This window comes from Piliocolobus tephrosceles, chromosome 2 (assembly GCF_002776525.5).
Source record: "Piliocolobus tephrosceles isolate RC106 chromosome 2, ASM277652v3, whole genome shotgun sequence".
NCBI lineage: Eukaryota > Metazoa > Chordata > Mammalia > Primates > Cercopithecidae > Piliocolobus > Piliocolobus tephrosceles.
Window position 1 is genome coordinate 165,929,265 of NC_045435.1, and position 20,007 is coordinate 165,949,271.

Sequence of the window (20,007 nt, forward strand, 5' to 3'; positions counted from 1 at the left end):
GTGAGGGAGAAATTAAGGCATTCCCAAGTAAACAAAAGCTGGGGAGGTTTCATTATCATTGAACCTATCCTTTGAGAAATCCCTCAAGAGAGTCCTGCAGGGTGAAATTAAAGAATAGTAAGTAGTAATTTGAGCCATATGAAGAAACAGAGAACTCAGTAAAGGTAAATTCATGGACAATTAAAAAGCTAGTATTATTGCATGGTTTGTAACTTCACTTTTTCTTTTCTATGTGATTTAAGAGATGAATACATTAAAAAATTATCAGTATAAGAGCTAATATTATTATAACTTTGGTTTATAACTCCACAGTTTGTTTTCTACATAATATAAGAGACTAATGCATATTAAAGAATTATTAGTTTGTATTTTTGGTAACACATTGTATAAAGATATAATTCTGTAACATCGACAGACAAAAGCGGTGGGGACAGAGTTGTAAAGGAGGCTTGTATGTTTTTCATGTTAAGCTGGTGTAAATTTAAATTAGAATGTTGTAGCTTTAGGATCTTAAGTGTAAACTCCATGGTAACCACAAAGAAAATAGCTATAGAATATACACAAAAGAAAGTGAGAAAGGAATTTAAACATTTCACTACAAAGAATCAACTAAACACAAAAGGCAGTAAATGAGGGACAAGAATGCTATAAGGTATATAGAAAATATATTTCAAAATGACAGAACCTCTTTCTTACCAGTACTTACTTTAAATGTAAACGTATTAAACACTGTAAGCAAAAGACAGGTTTGGCAGAATGGATGAAAACATATGATCCAGCTATATGCCGTCTAAAGAGACTGATTTTAGGTCCAATGACACAAACAGATGAGAGGAAAATGCTAGAAAAAGATATTCCCAGCAAATACTGACCAAAAAACAGAAGGGAGTAGCTATACTAATATCAGACAAAAACATTTACAAAAGACAAAGATTAATGAAAGTTTCAATACTGCAACAAGATACAACAATTATAAACAATTATAAACTTTTACATACCTAATGACAGACCAACATAATATATGAAGGAAAAACTGACAAAATTGAATGGAGAAATAGACAATTCTACAATAATAGTTGGAGACGTAAATTCTCAATAATGAACATAATAGCCAGATAGAATATAAGTAAGGGAATCGAAAACTTAAACAGTACGATAAACCAATTAGATCTAACAGACATATACAGAACAATCTACCCAATGACCACAACATACACATTCTTCTCAAGTGCATATGAGACATTTTCCAGGACAGACCATAGGTTAGACCACACATTAAGATTCCCTAATAGATTTTAAAAAAATAGGACCACAGTGGAAGTTAGAAATCAACAACAGATGTAAAACTGGAAAATTCATGCATTTATGGAAATTAAATAACATACTTTTAAATAATCAATGGATCACGAATAAAATCAGAAGAAAAATTAGAAAATACTAAGAGGTGAATGAAAAGAAAACACAACATACCCACACTTATAAGACATAGTGAAAACAGTGCTAAGACTTACTTTAAACACTTACATTAAAAAACAAGAACGATTTCAAATCAACAACCCAACAACCTAACTTAACAACTTAAATAAACAAGAAAAAGAAAAACAAATTAAACGCAGAGCTAGAAGAAAGGAAATAATAAAGATTAGAGATAAATAAAACAGAGAAAAGAAAAATAATGGAAAAAATAAATGAAACAAAAAAATGGTTCTTTGGAAAGATCAATAAAATTGACAAACGTTTAACTAGATGGACTAAGAAAAAAGAGAGAAGACTCAAGTTACTAAAATTAGAAATAATACTGGTGATTTTACTACCAATTCTACAGAAACAACAAGAATTAGAGAATAACAAGAATAAGAGAGCACTATGAATAATTTTATGCTAACAAATTGAACACTCTAGATGAAATGGATACCTTCCTAGAAATACAAAGCTTACCTAGATGAAAGCACGAAGAAATGAAAAATCTCAATTAGGCCTACAACTAATAATAAGATTCAATCAGTAATCAAAAATCTCCTCACAAAGAAAAGCTCTGGATTTCATGGTTTCACAGGTGATTTCTACGAAACATTTAAAGAAAAACTAATACCAATCCTTCACAAACTTTTCCAAAAACTTGAAGAGGAGGAAGCGCTTCTTATCTCATTTCATAAAGCCAACATTACTGTGATATCAAAGTCAGAGAAAGACACAATAAGAAAACCACAGACTGCTATTCCTTATGAACATAAATGCAAAGTTCTCGACAAAATGCTAGCAAATTGAATTCAGTAGCATATTAAAAGAACTATACACGATGACCAAGTTGTTCCTGAAATGCCATGTTGTGTACAACACGCAAAAATCAATGAGTATAATACACCACACTAACAGCATGAAGGAGAAAAGTACATGATCATCTCAATTGATACAGAAACATCATTTGATAAAATTTAACATTTCATGATTAAAAAAACCAACCAACTAGGAATAGAAGGAAACTATCTTAACATAATAAAAGCTATATATAAAAAATAGCAAGTATCATACTCAATGATGAACGACTACAGTCTTTTACTCTAAGGTCAGGAGTAAGACAAAAATGCCCACTTTGACCACTTCTATTTAACATCATATTAGAAATTCTAGCCAGAGAAATTAATCATGAGAAAGAAATAAAGGTATTCAAATGGAAAAAGAAGGAAAATTATCTCTGTTTATAGATAATATAATTTTATATGTAGAATTTCCTAAAGATTTCACAAAAAACCTGTTAAAACTAATAAATTAATTAAGCAAAGTAGCAAGATATAAAGTCAACACTGAAAAATCAATTGTATTGTTATACCCTCACAATGAACAATCTAAAATTAAAATTATGAAAATAATTCCAATCACAATAGCATCAAAAATAATAAAATACTTAGGAATTAACTTAACCAAGGAGGTGAAAGACTTGCACAGTGAAAACTACAAAACATTACCAAAATAAATTAAAGAAGACATAAATAAAGGGAAACATCTTATGCTTATGGATTAGGAGACTTAATATTGTTAAGTTGTTAATACAACCCAAAGTAATTTACAGATTCAATGCAGTCCCTATCAAAATCCCAATGGCATTTTTAAAGAAATAGTAAAACTTATCCTCAAATTAATACAGAATTTCAAGAGGCCCCAAATAACCAAAACAATCTTGAAAAAGTACAAAGCAGAAAGACCTGTACTTTCAAATTTCAAAACTTACTATAAAGCTATGGTAATCAAAGCAATGTCATATATAAAAATTAACTCAAATGGATCAAAAGCTTAAATGTAAGGCCTAAAACTATAAAACTCTCAGAAAAAAAATAGGACAAATATGTCACAACATTGGATTTGGCAATCGTTTCTTAGCTAAGACTCTAAAAGCACAGACAACAAAAGAAAAAATAGACAAATTAAATTTCATGAAAATTTAAAAAATATTGGGCATCGAAATATAATGTAAACAGAGTAAAAAAGGCAGCTCATGGAATGGAAGAAGATATTTGCAAATGATATGTCTGATAAAGGATCAGCATTCAGGAAATAGAAAACCCCCAAAATTCAATGACAAAAGACCCCATTTATAAAATAGCTTAAGACTTGAATAGAAGTTTCTCCAAAGAAAATACACAAATGGACTTCTTTTGGAGGGGCGCGCCCAAGATGGCTGAATAGGAACAGCTCCTACACAGAAGATGGGTGATTTCTGCATTTTCAACTGAGGTACCAGGTTCATCTCACTGGGGAGTGCCGGACAGTCAGTGCTGGTCAGCTGGCGCAGCCCGACTAGCGAGAGCTGAAGCAGGGCGAGACATCACCTCACCTGGGAAGTGCAAAGGGGAAGGGAATTCCTTTTCCTAGCCAAGGGAAACTGAGACACACAACACCTGGAAAATCGGGTAACTCCCACCCTAATACTGCGCTTTACCAAGGGTCTTAGCAAATGGCACACCAGGAGATTATATCCCACACCTGACCCAGAGGGTCCCATGCCCACGGAGCCTCCCTCATTGCTAGCACAGCAGTCTGAGATCTAACTGCAAGGTGGGAGTGAGGCTGGGGGAGGGGCGCCCGCCATTGCTGAGGCTTAAGTGGGTAAACAAAGCCACCTGGAAGCTCGAATTGGGTGGAGCCCACCACAGCTCAAGGAGGCCTGCCTGCCTCTGTAGACTCCTCCTCTGGGGACAGGGCATAGCTAAACAAAAAGCAGCAGAAAGCTCGGCACAGGTAAATATCCCTGTCTGATAGCTTTGAAGAGAGCAGTGGATCTCCCAGCATGGAGGTTGAGATCTGAGAACGGACAGACTGCCTGCTCAAGTAGGTCCCTGACCCCTGAGTAGCCTGACTGGGAGACATCCCCCACTAGGTGCAGACCAACACCTCACACCTCACACTGTGGGGGTACACCCCTGAGATGAAGCTTCCAGAGCAAGAATCGGACAGCAACACTCGCTATTCAGCAATATTCTATCTTCTGCAGCCTGTGCTGCTGATACCCAGGAAAATAGAGTCTGGAGTGGACCTCAAGCAAACTCCAATAGATCTACAGCTGAGGGTCCTGAATGTTAGAAGGAAAACTAACAAATAGAAAGGACACCCACACCAAAACCCCACCAGTATGTCACCATCATCAAAGACCAAAGGCAGATAAAACCACAAAGACGGGGAAAAAGCAGTGCAGAAAAGCAGGAAATTCAAAAAATCAGAGCGCATCTCTCCCTCCAAAGGAACACAGCTCATCGCCAGCAATGGAACAAAGCTAGATGGAGAATGACTTCGACGACTTGAGAGAAGAAGGCTTCAGTCGATCAAACTTCTCAGAGCTAAAGGAGGAACTATGTAACCAGTGCAAAGAAACTAAAAACCTTGAAAAAAGAATGGATGAATGGATAACTAGAATAATCAATGCAGAGAAGACCTTAAAAGAACTGATAGAGATGAAAACCATAACATGAGAAATACATGACAAATGCACAAGCTTCAGTAAGTGACTCAATCAATGGAAGAAAGAATATCAGCGATTGAAAATCAAATGAATGAAATGAAGCAAGAAGAGAAACGTGGAGAAAAAAGAGTGAAAAGAAATGAACAAAGCCTCCAAGAAATATGGGATTATGTGAAAAGACCAAATCTACGTCTGATTGGTGTGCCTGAAGGTGACAGGGAAAATGGAACCAAGTTAGGAAACACTCTGCAGGATATCATCCAGGAGAACTTCCCCAACCTAGTAAGGCAGGCCAACATTCAAATTCAGGAAATACAGAGAACACCACAAAGATACTCCTCAAGAAGAGCAACTCCAAGACACATAATTGTCAGATTCACCAAAGTTGAAATGAAGGAAAAGGGCAGCTAGAGAAAAAGGTTGGGTTACACACAAAGGAAAGCCCATCAGACTAACAGCAGATCTCTCAGCAGAAACTCTACAAGCCAGAATAGAGTGGGGGCCAATATTCAACATTCTTAAAGAAAAGAATTTTCAACCCAGAATTTCATATCCAGCCAAACTAAGTTTCATAAGTGACAGAGAAATAAAATCCTTTACAGACAAGCAAATGCTGAGAGATTTTGTCACCACCAGGCCTGCCCTACAAGAGATCTTGAAGGAAGCACTAAATATGGAAAGGAACAACAGGTGCAAGCCATTGCAAAAACATGTTAAAATGTAAAGTCCCTTGATGCTAGGAAGAAACTGCATCAACTAGCGAGCAAAATAACCAGTTAATATCATAATGACAGGATCAAGTTCACACATAACAATATTAACCTTAAATGTAAATGGACTAAATGGTCTAATTAAAAGACACAGATTGGCAAATTGGATAAAGAGTCAAGACCCATCAGTTTGCTATATTCAGGAGACCCATCTCACATGCAGAGACACATATAGGCTCAAAATAAAGGGATGGAGGAAGATCTACCAAGCAAATGGAAAACAAAACAAAACAAAAAAAAAAAAGCAGGGGTTGCAATCCTAGTCTCTGATAAAATAAACTTTAAACCATCAAAGATCAAAAGATACAAAAAAGGCCATTACATAATGGTAAAGGGATCAATTCATCAGTAAGAGCTAACTATCCTAAATATGTATGCACCCAATACAGGAGCACCCAAATTCATAAAGCAAGTCCTTAGAGACTTACAAAGAGACTTAGACTCCCGTACAATAATAATGGGAGACTTTAACACCCCACTGTCAACATTAGACAGATCAACGAGACAGAAAGTTAACAAGGATATCCAGGGATTGAACTCAACTCTGCACCAAGCGGACCTAATAGACACCTACAGAACTCTCCACCCCAAATCAACAGAATATACATTCTTCTCAGCACCACATCACACTTTTTCCAAAATTGATCACACAGTTGGAAGTAAAGCACTCCTCAGCAAATGTAAAAGAACAGAAATTATAACAAACTGTCTCTCAGACCACAGTGCAATTAAACTAGAACCCAGGACTAAAAAACTCAATCAAAACCGCTCAACTACATGGAAACTGAACAACCTGCTCCTGAATGACTACTGGGTACATAACGAAATGAAGGCAGAAATAAAGATGTTCTTTGAAACCAATGAGAACAAAGATACAACATACCAGAATCTCTGGGACACATTTAAAGCAGTGTGTAGAGGGAAATTTATAGCACTAAACGCCCACAAGAGAAAGCAGGAAAGATCTAAAATTGACACCCTAACATCACAATTAAAAGAACTAGAGAAGCAATAGCAAACACATTCAAAAGCGAGCAGAAGGCAAGAAATAACTAAGATCAGAGCAGAACTGAAGGAGATAGAGACATGAAAAACCATCCAAAAAATTAATGAATCCAGGAGCTGGTTTTTTGAAAAGATCAACAAAATTGATAGACTGCTAGCAAGACTAATAAAGAAGAAAAGAGAGAAGAATCAAATAGATGCAATAAAAAATGATATCACCACCGACCCCATAGAAATACAAACTACCATCAGAGAATACTATAAACACCTCTACGCAAATAAACTAGAAAACCTAGAAGAAATGGATAATTTCCTGGACACTTACACTCTCCCAAGAATGAACCAGGAGGAAGTTGAATCCCTGAATAGACCAATAGCAGGCTCTGAAATTGAGGCAATAATTAATAGCCTACCAACCAAAAAATGTCCAGGACCAGATAGATTCACAGCCTAATTCTACCAGAGGTACAAGGAGGAGTTGGTACCATTCCTTCTGAAACTATTCCAATCAATAGAAAAAGAGGGAATCCTCCCTAACTCATTTTATGAGGCCAACATCATCCTGATACCAAAGCCTGAAAGAGATACAACAAAAAAAGAGAATTTTAGACCAATATTCCTGATGAACATCGATGCAAAAATCCTCAATAAAATACTGGCAAACCGAATCCAGCAGCACATCAAAAAGCTTATCCACCATGATCAAGTGGGCTTCATCCCTGGGATGCAAGGCTGGTTCAACATACGCAAATCAATAAATGTAATCCAGCAAATAAACAGAACCAAAGACAAAAACCACATGATTATCTCAATAGATGCAGAAAAGGCCTCTGACAAAATTCAACAGCCCTTCATGCTAAAAACTCTCAATAAATTTGGCATTGATGGAATGTATCTCAAAATAACAAGAGCTATTTATGACAAACCCACAGCCAATATCATACTGAATGGGCAAAAACTGGAAGCATTCCCTTTGAAAACTGGCACAAGACAGGGATGCCCTCTCTCACCACTCCTATTCAACATAGTGTTGGAAGTTCTGGCTAGGGCAATCAGGCAAGAGAAAGAAATCAAGGGTATCCAGTTAGGAAAAGAAGAAGTCAAATTGTCCCTGTTTGCAGATGACATGATTGTATATGTAGAAAACCCCATCGTCTCAGCCCAAAATCTCCTTAAGCTGATAAGCAACTTCAGCAAAGTCTCAGGATATAAAATCAATGTGCAAAAATCACAAGCATTCTTATATACCAGTAACAGACAAACAGAGAGCCAAATCATGAATGAACTCCCATTTACAATAGCTTCAAAGAGAATAAAATACCTAGGAATCCAACTTACAAGGGATGTAAAGGACCCCTTCAAGGAGAACTACAAACCACTGCTCAGTGAAATAAAAGAGGATACAAACAAATGGAAGAACATATCATGTTCATGGATAGGAAGAATCAAAATATTGTGAAAATGGCCATACTGCCCAAGGTAATTTATAGATTCAATGCCATCCCCATTAAGCTACCAATAACTTTCTTCACAGAATTGGAAAAAACTGCTTTAAAGTTCATATGGAACCAAAAAAGAGCCTGCATTGCCAAGACAATCCTAAGCCAAAAGAACAAAGCTGGAGGCATCACGCTACCTGACTTCAAACTATACTACAAGGCTACAGTAACCAAAACAGCATGGTACTGGTACCAAAACAGAGATATAGACCAGTGAAACAGAACAGAGCCCTCAGAAATAATACCACACATCTACAACCATCTGATATTTGACAAACCTGACAAAAACAAGAAATGGGGAAAGGATTCCCTATTTAATAAATGGTGCTGGGAAAATTGGCTAGTCATAAGTAGAAAGCTGAAACTGGATCCTTTCCTTACTCCTTATACAAAAATTAATTCAAGATGGATTAGAGACTTAAATGTTAGACCTAGAACCATAAAAACCCTAGAAGAAAACATAGATAATACCATTCAGGACAAAGGCATGGGTAAGGACTTCATGTCTAAAACACCAAAAGCAATGGCAACAAAAGCCAAAATTGACAAATGGGATCTAATTAAATTAAAGAGCTTCTGCACAGCAAAAGAAACTACCATCAGAGTGAACAGGCAACCTACAGAATGGGAGAAAATTTTTGCAATCTACTCATCTGACAAAGGGCTAATATCCAGAACCTATAAAGAACTCAATCAAATTTCCAAGAAAAAAAACAAACAACGCCATCAAAAAGTGGGCAAAGGATATGAACAGACACTCCTCAAAAGAAGACATTCATACAGCAAACAGACACATGAAAAAATGCTCATCATCATTCGCCATCAGAGAAATGCAAATCAAAAGCACAATGAGATACCATCTCACACCAGTTAGAATGGCAATCATTAAAAAAATCAGGAAAGAACAGGTGCTGGAGAGGATGTGGAGAAATAGGAACACTTTTACACTGTTGGTGGGACTGTAAACTAGTTCAACCATATGGAAAACAGTGTGGTGATTCCTCAAGGATCTAGAACTATAAATACCATCTGACCCAGCCATCCCATTACTGGGGATATACCCAAAGGATTATAAGTCATGCTGCTGTAAAAACACATGCACACGTATGTTTATTGCGGCACTATTCACAATAGCAAAGACTTGGAACCAACCCAAATGTCCATCAGTGACAGACTGGATTAAGAAAATGTGGCACATATACACCATGGAATACTATGCAGCCATAAAAAAGGATGAGTTCGTGTCCTTTGTAGGGACATGGATGCAGCTGGAAACCATCATGCTCAGCAAACTATCGCAAGAACAGAAAACCAAATACCGCATGTTCTCACTCATAGGTGGAAACTGAACAATGAGATCACTTGGACACAGGAAGGGGAACATCACACACCGTGTCCTATTGCGGGGAGGGAGTTGGGGGGAGGAATAGCATTAGGAGATATACCTAATGTAAATGATGAGTTAATGGGTGCAGTACACCAACATGGCACATGTATATATATGTAACAAACCTGCACGTTGTGTACATGTACCCTAGAACTTAAAATATAACAATAATAAAAAAAAGAAAATACACAAATGGCTAGTAAGCTCATGAAAAAAATGCTTCGCATCACTATTAATGAAGGAAATGCAAATCAAAAGAACAATGAGCTATTACATCACACCCATTAGGATGACTACCATAAGCAAAAAAAAAAAGAAGAACAAAAAACTAAAAAAACAGAAAATAATTTTTGGCCAGAATGTACAGAAATAAGAACATTTGGGCACTCTTGGTAGAAATATAAAATGGTAAAGTTACGTTAAAACACAGTATGGCAGCTTCTCAAAACATTCAAAATAGAATTACTATATGATCCAGCAATTCTACTTCTGGGTATATATTGAAAAGAATTCACAGCCAGGTTTTGAAGAGGTGTCTGTGTACCCATGTTTACAGCAGCATTGTTCACAATAGCTAACATGCGAAAGGAACCCAAATGTCCATTGACAGATGAATAGATAAATAAAATATGATATATACATGCAATGAATATTATTCAGCCTTTTTAAAAGGGAGGAAATGTTATAATATGCCATAATATGGATGACCCTTGAGGATGTCATGCTAAGTGAAATAAACCAATCACAAAAAGACAAATACTACATGACTCCACTTATATGAGGATCCTAAAGAAATCAAAATCATAGAGACAGAAGGAATGGTGGCTGCCAGGAACTGGGAGGAGGGGGAATGAACTGTTTAATGTGTATAGAGTTTCAGTTTTACAACGTGAAAAGAATCATGGAGGTAGACAGTGGTGATGGTTGCACATTTTGAATGTATTTAATAACAATGAACTGTATTCTTAAAATGGTTATGATGGGAAATTTTATGTTATGTGTGTTTCACCACAATAAAAAAAATGAAAAAAAAGAGAGCATAATGGCTATCCTATCTCGCTGTGGCTATGAGTCTCAAAGCAGTGCCAATGAAAGCGCTTAGGAAGGTATAAAGTGACTTTTGAGCATGGCATCAATGATTACATTACATATATATGTAACATTACTATCTCTTCATTTGAAAGCTAAGAAGACAGCTTTTTAGTGCAAAATCCAATGTTATTTCTACCATGTAAAAGAGTACTATCAATTTTAACTTTTAATAAAACTGACATTAGAAATATAAAGAAGAAACTCAATCTCTTTGATGTTCAGATTCATTTCAATGCGAAAAGTGTACAAAACAAAAATCCAATCAAATACATAAAAGAAGTGAACCTTGGCCCAAGATGATTGTGCCCTTGGGTTCAAGCTGTTAAGTTCTAACTAACAGTGCCAGTGCCAGCAGGTGATATGGATGCTCAATATGGAAGACAATGGGTGGCATTCGCTGGACATCAGAGTCATATGTAGGTAGCTGTCCTGAAAATTTGACATGTTGTCTTTTTAATGATGGGAACTGGCTGATTAGCATTCTCATGAATTAAACTAATAATTACAACCCCATTAATATGATAGGGTTATTGTTTTTCTCCCAGAGGGTAAGGATACTTCAGAACAGGGCCAGATAGTAATAGTTTAGGTTTTATGAACCACATGATTACATATGGTTCACAACTCTGCCACTGTATTGCAAAAACAGCCATAGACAATAAGTAAACAAATAGATTGGGCAGAGTTCCAACTTAATAATATTAACAAAACAGCCATGGACCAGATTTGATTCAAGAGCCATAGTTTGCTGACTCCTGGCTTTAGAATACCATAAAGATAAGTTCTGGACCTCCTCATCCCCTGGCTGTATACATCATATAATTGGCCTCTACGAGGTTTTAATGCAGCTACAATCCTATGGTTAAACAAACTTAGAAGATGCCAAAGCCTGGAGAAACCACCAAGCCAGGTGGCCATTTGGGCAGACAATTCACAACCTAACATGATTATCTAAGGCCTTACATTTTTCTCAAAGCATTGTTTGTCAAATAAAGCAATGTTTAAAATGTAATATTGAAGCTTTGAAAATAAACTGCTGTTCTCCAGAGTAAAGTTACTGATGTTTTGATGGGAAAGAAGGAAAAGTGCTTTCCAGTTCCCAGGAATGTTTTGAAAAAATGCAACCCAATGCTGGCTTCCCATTTACGAGTGCTCAAGTTTACCTTTTGCTTTCTCATAATAAAAGTCAACTCATTGCCGAAGTTTATTACTGTTCTAATTCAAAAATAACCTACCACTCTAACTTCTCACCTTCCTTATGACTCTCTCTCTCTTACCCTAACATGTCTAGAAATGTAAGGAAGTACTGTCAGAGGCCTTCGGTAGGGCAAATTTAATGTTGTATCTCCATTTGTCCATATTTGAATCGATGACTCACTCTCAGCTTGGGAGCTGCCCCTTTAACCATATGGACCAGTCTAGAATGGCACTGAAGGTGAAACAAACCTTTTAAAGCTCTCAGTAATGTGGATTTTGAGACACTTGTTTGGGTTTAGGTGGAATCTCACAGACATGGGTTCAAGAATACTTTTGTTCTTGGCCAAGTTTCATAAGCTTTTTGAGATCCTGAACCTCAGTTTCTTCATCTACAAAATGTGTTAATATTTGCTTCACAGGATTACTTAAAAAATAGTGAGTGACAAATGGCAAATGCTAATAAATCTTCATTTCTCTCACTTTCTGTATATGCCCCTATGTACTCTGAATTGTATTTGTTCATGCTGACAGCAGGTTTTATTGTAAATTCTCATGTATCCCCCAATAATTGCCTCTGAGTACACTGTAAGTGTACAGCTACATAGGAATCATGTAAGGATTTCTGCAAAAGGTCTTTGAACAGGGAAAGACTGAAGGTAGGAAAATTAATTGACTAAAGATAAACCATAATCCCCAGAGTTTTTCAAGGTCAGAAAATTCATTTGGTTTATTTTCTTTTGGAAAGGAGCCTTGAGGTATGGTTTAAGCAATTAGAACACAAATGTCTTGAGAACAGAGACCTTGTCAGTTTCATCAATCAGTGCTCAGAACTCATCTCAGACACCTGGTGAGTGCTCAATTAATATCTGTTTTCTCAACTAACAACTGGGCATACTTAGGTCTGATTTGCTTTTGTATTAACCATGAGGAGTTTCTGGAGCTTTGCATAAGGAAGGAGCAAGGTTTTTATGGAGAAGGAACATTGAATAAGAGTGGCACCATTTACAAACTATTTACCCCGAGCATGCAATTTATGAAATTATAATTCAGATTCCCCAGTATGAAAAGTTGATCTGAAATGGGTCAGAGGAAAGTCTAATGTCCACTTCAGGCCAATTTCCGACCAGATATGGTACCTTGAAGCCATACCAACAAGATTCCCTCTAACTTCATTTCCCACGTGGAAAGAGAAATCCTGCTGTTGGTCAGCACTTACGAAGAATCAGCATAGTGTTAGGTACAGTGGGGTAAAGAGAAGTTGTTTCCCAAAAAGGGTTTAAATTTCCTCATGGTTTTTCATGTTCTGTAAAAGTGTGAGAGAACCAGCAGCACTAACACATAACGTAGTTCACATACCTGAAAACATCATCATGTGCTGAAAGTTCCAGGGGATCTTCTGTTTTCGGCCTAGATTCAGGAGGAAGGAGAGGGGATATATGTTGCAGGCTCTGGCAACAAAAATTGCTAGCTGTAGATAAGCACAGGGAACCATTGAGGAAAATGTTGCTGCAATGATGGTTTGAATCCTTGAGCTTAAATATTATGTCCTTAAGCTTCTCTACATTATGACCCAAAAACCAGAAATAAACATGTCAATTCACATTTGTCCAGCTTGCTTTCAAAATTTATATTTCAATGTCGTTATTCCCAGAAATAATAGAGAATTCTGTCTTTCTTTGATACTGGCTTTAAAATTGTTAGCCCAATACCATTTCAATCACTGTAAATTTTCTAATCACATTTTTATTGCTGATGACTGACTATCCTCAATTCTGCTGTAAAATGTGAGGCAGAGACCATTCAGATGCTGTAGCATTATCTTCCCAAATAGCACTTTAGAAAGGATAAATGTGCTTCTGTTCATGTTTACCATCTTCCTTCTTATCAGTTTATATTCCCTATATCTAGCAAGCTTTGCGTACCTTTTTCTTTTGGTGAATTAATTTTGAGAGGAATTACCTGTCTAATTACATAATACAACTGTTGCTTTATGTGGCAATTTACTAAAATCAAAGTTTTATAAGTAAAAGTCTTTGAAAATATTGGTGCTCTTCACCTTTCCCTTTTTGTTGTCTTTGACTGCTTCCCCGATGGGCTATTCTAGTTTGTCCTCAATGGGACGGAGTTATTTGGGAAGAGGTAACTTCCTTTTAAAATCCAGGTTTGGGATGAAACCTGGGTTCAGCTGAATGCTCAATGAAAAGAGACTAAGAAGCAAATGCAGATGTGTAGTTGGAACATAGTTTATAGAGAGGAATTGCCTCTCCTGGCTGTTAGGATTATCTGTGATCCAAGGTGGCCTCGGCCCATCTTCCAAGTGGGAAGAAGGACAACAGTTGCTAACTGTCTTTGGGGACACTCCTAATGGCTCAACATCTTTTTGGATAGATATCCATTCCCACTGGAAATACCTCCTGTCCCAGGCCTAGAGCTAGGAAAAACCCCTGCATTAAAAGTGAGGTCTAGATTTTATCTGTCTTCATAGGAAAGGAAGGGTGCTATCTTATTCAAATGAATCTACATTTGAACAATGCTTATGATGTTGAAAGCACATGCATCATGCTCATTTCATTTGATCATCTGTCCTATTTTTGAAGTCCTCATTGGAAAAGAGATTTCATCATCTTGCAATGAAAACATTTCCAAAGCTGAATAATCCTGGATGCTTCCTGATATACTCTAATGCAGATTAAGTCTGTTTCTCTATAAAGAATACACTGACATAATTTTTATGTAAGTGATTCATAATTATAGTTAAACATATTTTGACTTGAAAAAGATCTTTTCCTTTAATTTCCCCCTTTATTTCCATAGTTCTTTCCAAAGTTCTTATCCTTAACCATAATTATTTAATGGAGGTCCTAATTTCTTAGGATGCTTTTCTCCCCTAACTAGAAATCATATATCTGCCTTGTGTCTGAACCTTGCAGTGGAATTTAGGAAACTGCTTTAACGATTTAACAGAATAATCAGTAAAAGTAAGTCATTTGTTATTTTCTCTAATCACCCCATGTTCTGTATTTCAAAGGATACAAAGGCTCCAAGTATAAAAAAAGCATTAAAGATATGATTCTGGAATGTGAACAGTGCCAGGCCCATGTAACAGAAGATGACGTTCTCTGCCAAAAAGTTCATAAATTCAAACAACTGAAACAAAACATAAACAAAAAACCATTAATTATAACTCAGGTTTGAGTGCACTTACTTTCTTATAACTGTATTTGACAACTGGCTGGGTCTCCTTTATCTGGAAGTCCACCCCTTTGGCCTTGTGCTTAGCCTTCGAAGGAGGATGGAGGCCCTGGCTCATGACCCAGTGACAGATGCCACAGCCACATCAGCATCCCATTCTTTCCAACTGTAAGGCTGCCAGAGATACCCCCGGATAATATTAACCAGCGATCCTTCCATGGAACAATTCCTACTAAGATGACAAAATAGTCCCTGTTAAAGAAACTGAAGCTAAGTGATTTGCTGAAGGTGTACTGTAGTAAATGACACAAAGATTGTTTACTCTCTGTGAATGTTACTCAGTAGATCCACTTGACTTCCCAGGCACTGAACAACTTTTTGTTTTTAAGCTTAAACTAAATTACCCTTCTCAGGCAGGCAGGAGGGACAAAGTTGGAAAACTTAGAAACCTGAAATAAGGATGAATGTTAATTATATTTTAACATTAGAGTGATCAGTATATTTCAAACCCTAGACAATGAGACTCATTAAATTGACTGATGTAGGTATATCCATTAAATGTCTACAATTTCTAGCTGCTAAAAAGAAAATGATTAATCCCAGGGATCGGTTTTTGCAGCAAGAACACAATAGATACATCAAATTCAGTCAGAAGAATAGAGTAATAACATACTATGATGAGGGATGTTCCCAAGAGTTACTCTTAGACCATTAACTAAACAATTTAAGTTGAACATGAAAAACATTCTCCAACTTTCAGATTAAAAGGAAAATGGAAATGTGTCCAGGGGCTACAACAAAGACAGATTTGGAAAAGACTTTCTTTTATGTTCCAGACTTCTCATTTGGAAGTTTCTGAGACATAAATCACCATGTTAGGTAAATATCTCTGGAGGCATTTCTCTTGACTTTTTAAGGACTCATTAGTTTTTCGTGTAATGTATTTACAGCCCCACAAATAATGCCCAATACTGTTCACTGACAGTTGACAGAAAGAAAAGTAGAATCTTGTCAGAAACATTATTTAAAACCAGCAATAGAAAAAAGGATTAAAAAAAAAAAAAAAAAAAAAAAAAAACCAGCCCTTTGGTACAAGACAGTTTTTTCTGCTGGGGCAGCCATCATCAATTATCCTGAGTGCTTGCTTTACATTCCAGGCTGGCTCATGGAAACAAACTCTATCACCAAAATAACCACAGAAAATTTGAAAACATCAGGAAAAATGTAGGAGATAGGGAATATTTCTCTGCCTCATTATATCTTTACTTTTTCAAAAAGTGAGACTTGGCTATTGTCTTAATCTCCTCAGGCTGGTGAAATGAAATACCATAAATTGAATGGCTTAAACAACAGAAATTTATTTCTCACAATTCTGGAGGCTGGGAAATCCAAAATCAAGGTGCCAGCTGATTTGGTGCTGATAAGAGTCCTCTTCCTGGTTTGTAAAAGGCCATCTACTTGCTATGTCCTCACACCGAGGAGACAGAGATCATCACTTTTGTGTTTCTTCTTATAAGGGCACTAATTCAATTTCTAAGGGTTCTATTATCATCATCTAACTCCCCCACAAGGGCCTCACCTCCAAATATCATCACAATGGGGATTAGAGCTTCAACATATGAATTTTTAGAGAACAAAAACATTCTGTCCTTAGTAGTTATTTAGTTTTTTAATATCAATAAACAAATATCAAGGTTAAATTTGTAGTGCCTCTCTTTCTTTTGTCCCCATCCCAACTGTATTTTACCCTAGAGTGAACACTTTGCCACCTGGACTCTATTCAGCCTCTCTTTAATGGCTTTACCCCAATTTCCGCCTGGGGAGCCCACTTCATTCCCTACTCTGAGCCCATGTGTTCATGCCTCCCTAGCTCAAATATGGAGCATATAATTTAGGACTAAACCACTCAAATTGGTGCATTTCTTGAGGCAGCATGTTTGACTCAGAAATGAGTGTGACATGTTTGGGCCCCAAAAAATTCCATTTTAATTCAACAAATTTAATGCAGGGAATGCTGAGACAAAGGCCCCCACCTTTTCACAGGGTGAGACATAAGAAAGATGCTTGCCAGGAATCTGCTGGCAGCCATCTTGGAATCACAGAGGAAATGACTGCTTGAAAGAGAAGCCAGTTCCTGATAACAATGTTTAATCTTCTGTATTCAATCTCTCCCAAAACAAAATTTACCCTTGGATTTTTGCATTGAAGAGATCACAAAATCACTTTTTGATTTGAAGTGCGGTTCTATCATTACTCTTTTACAATCCTGTTTTAGTTAAATGAACAAAACACTTTTTCACTCCAGACAGATTATAAACAAAAGGGCGTGGGGTCAAATTTTTGTCTCTTTGTACCTTTGTCCCCCTCACCTCCACCATCCAATTTAAATCTATGTATCATCTTAAAGAAAAAAGAGAAGTATATAGGAAAAGTCACTTTGTTTTGATTTTTTCTATTTGTTATTGAGATGTGATGAGACTCTTTGCTCAACATTTTACATGGAGGCCCATAATTTTAAATATTTGTTTTAGTGATTTGCTTCCTTTGAATAACCTAGGATTTTAACTTGATTTACTCACTCAACTTATTGATATCTAAAACTTCCCAGCATTACAAGTAACTGTGTACATACACATAGTACAAAAGTTTTGTTTTGCATTTAGGTCCATTTTTGAACCTGCTCTTTGTTCCTGTTGTTATCTATTCTGCTGTCAATACTGCACTCTTTTAAATTAATGTGGATCCATAACACATGATAATATTTCATAGTCTAGACTGTTCTCACACCCCACATTATTCAGAATTTTCCTGGTTATTTTTGCATGTTTAAAGAAATGTTGCAGCCTGGCCAACATGGTGAAACACCATCTCTACTAAAAATACAAAAATTAGTCAGGGATGGTGCTGTGTGCCTGTGGTTCCAGCTACTCTGGAGGCTGAGTCAGGAGAATAACTTGAACCTGGGAGGTGGGCACTGCAGTGAGCCGAGATCACACCACTGCACTCCAGTCTGGGCAACAGAGTGAGACTCTGTCTCAAAAAAAATAAATAAATAAGAAAGAATGAAAGAAAGAGAGAAGGAAAGAAAAAAAGACAGAAATGTGTTTCTTGATGTTTAATCACCCAGGAAAGTGCATACATCATATGTTTATAATTTAAGATCAAAAAATATTACCAGCATCCCAGAATCACTCTTCTCTCTCACAATATCTCCTTCCACGATTTAACTACTATTAGCACCTCTACCACCACAAATTAGCTTTTCTTGTTTTTCAGTTTTATATGAATGGAATTGGACAATACATACCCTTGCATTTGTCATCTTTGACTCAGCAATATGTTTGTGAGATTCTTCATGTTGTATTTAGTTCATTTAATATTAATGTATCACAATGTACTTATTCATACTACTACTAATAGACACTTGGGTATTTTCTAGTTTGGGGCTATGATAAATTTTGCTGCTAAAAATACATGTTTGCCTTTCTGCAGAATTGTTGGGACATAGTGCCATGCAGTTTCCCAAAGCAGTGGTATCAATTTGCACTCCAATCAGCAATTCTAGTAGCTTTACATTTTGCCAACACATTTTACTGATGTTTTCTGAAATGACACCTTTGCCTCTTGATATTGTCACTTGAACTTAGGAATCAACTTTTGAATTTCCGCAAAACTTACCTATTGGCATTTTAGTTGGAATTGTATTAATTTATAGATAAATTCAGATAAAATGTAATTCTTTTTAATATTGAAGCTTTGAATCCATGAACATCATATATCTTTATAATTATTTTGGCTTTCTTAAATTTTCGTATAAGGATTTTTCACATCTTTGTTCAGATTTATTCCTAGATATTTGATGTTTCTCGTTATTATTGTAAATAGTACCTTTTTCAAAGTTCCTTTTCTAATGTTCATTGCTAGATTCACATATACAATTGATTTTTAAAATTGACCTAGTATTCAGGGCCTTATTAAATTTAGTTAATAATTCTCATAGTTTATTGGTAGTTTCTTTTTGATTTCCGCAGTCATGTTGCTTTCAAATAAGGATAGGTTTTTTTCCTTTCCAGTCATCATACATTTTGCATCCTTTTGTTTGTTTCATTACGCTTGTTAGGACCTCCAGCACAGTGCAAAATACAAGTGAGATATGGGCATCTTTGTCTTTTTCCCAGTCTCAAAATGAACATTTTCAATATTTCCTATCAAATTTATAGAAATTCTGAACAGGCTAAAGCAGTTCCCTTTTGTTCTTAGTCTATCAGAAATAGACCCTAAAAAGGTGTTGGTTTTCATAAAATGTTTTTCCTTTACCTATTAAGATGATCATATAGTATTTGTTTTTTCACTTTTAAAATGTTGTTAATTACATTAATTGAGTTTCAAATGCTAAAGCAGTCTTGCATTCCTGCAATAAATCTTACTTGGTCATTATATATTAACCTTTTTTATATACCACTGGATTTAATTTGCTTAGATTGTGCTTAGGATTTTTGTGTCGTATATTTTATACAGTTTTATCAGGTTGTATTGTTAAAGTTACTTAGGTATCACAAAACAGGTTCCTTTTCTCTTCCTTAAATGTTTGGAAAAATTCTGGGCTTGGAATTTTCTTTGTAGGAGGATTTTTAATTACAGATACAAATATTTTAATAAATATGGGTTTAGTCAAATATTCTATTGACTTTTGGATGAGTTTTAGAAAGTTACATTTTTCAAAGAATTTGTCATTCCATCTACATTTTTGTATTTATTGGCATACAATTGTTAATATCCTCAATATTTGTTTCTGTAGTCATATCTTTCCCCATGTTATTAGGAAATTGTGTTACTTTTTTTTTATTCTGGATGAATCTTGTAAGGTAAGTTATTAATTTTGTGAGTGTTTTCAAGAAGCAACTTCGGCTT

General features: G+C 36.0%; 1 protein-coding gene across 1 annotated transcript in view; it reads right to left on the bottom strand.

The window, feature by feature from the left end:
• The window catches only part of SLC9A9 (solute carrier family 9 member A9), a 595,600-nt gene that overhangs the window by 223,224 nt on the left and 352,369 nt on the right, over positions 1–20,007 (bottom strand). Inside the window, exons 10-11 of the mRNA XM_023215367.2 lie at positions 14,938–15,051; positions 13,261–13,372 (exon numbers count right to left, since the gene is read on the bottom strand). Of these exons, the coding sequence (XP_023071135.1) occupies positions 13,261–13,372; positions 14,938–15,051 (226 nt within the window). The remainder of the gene's footprint in view (positions 1–13,260; positions 13,373–14,937; positions 15,052–20,007) is intronic.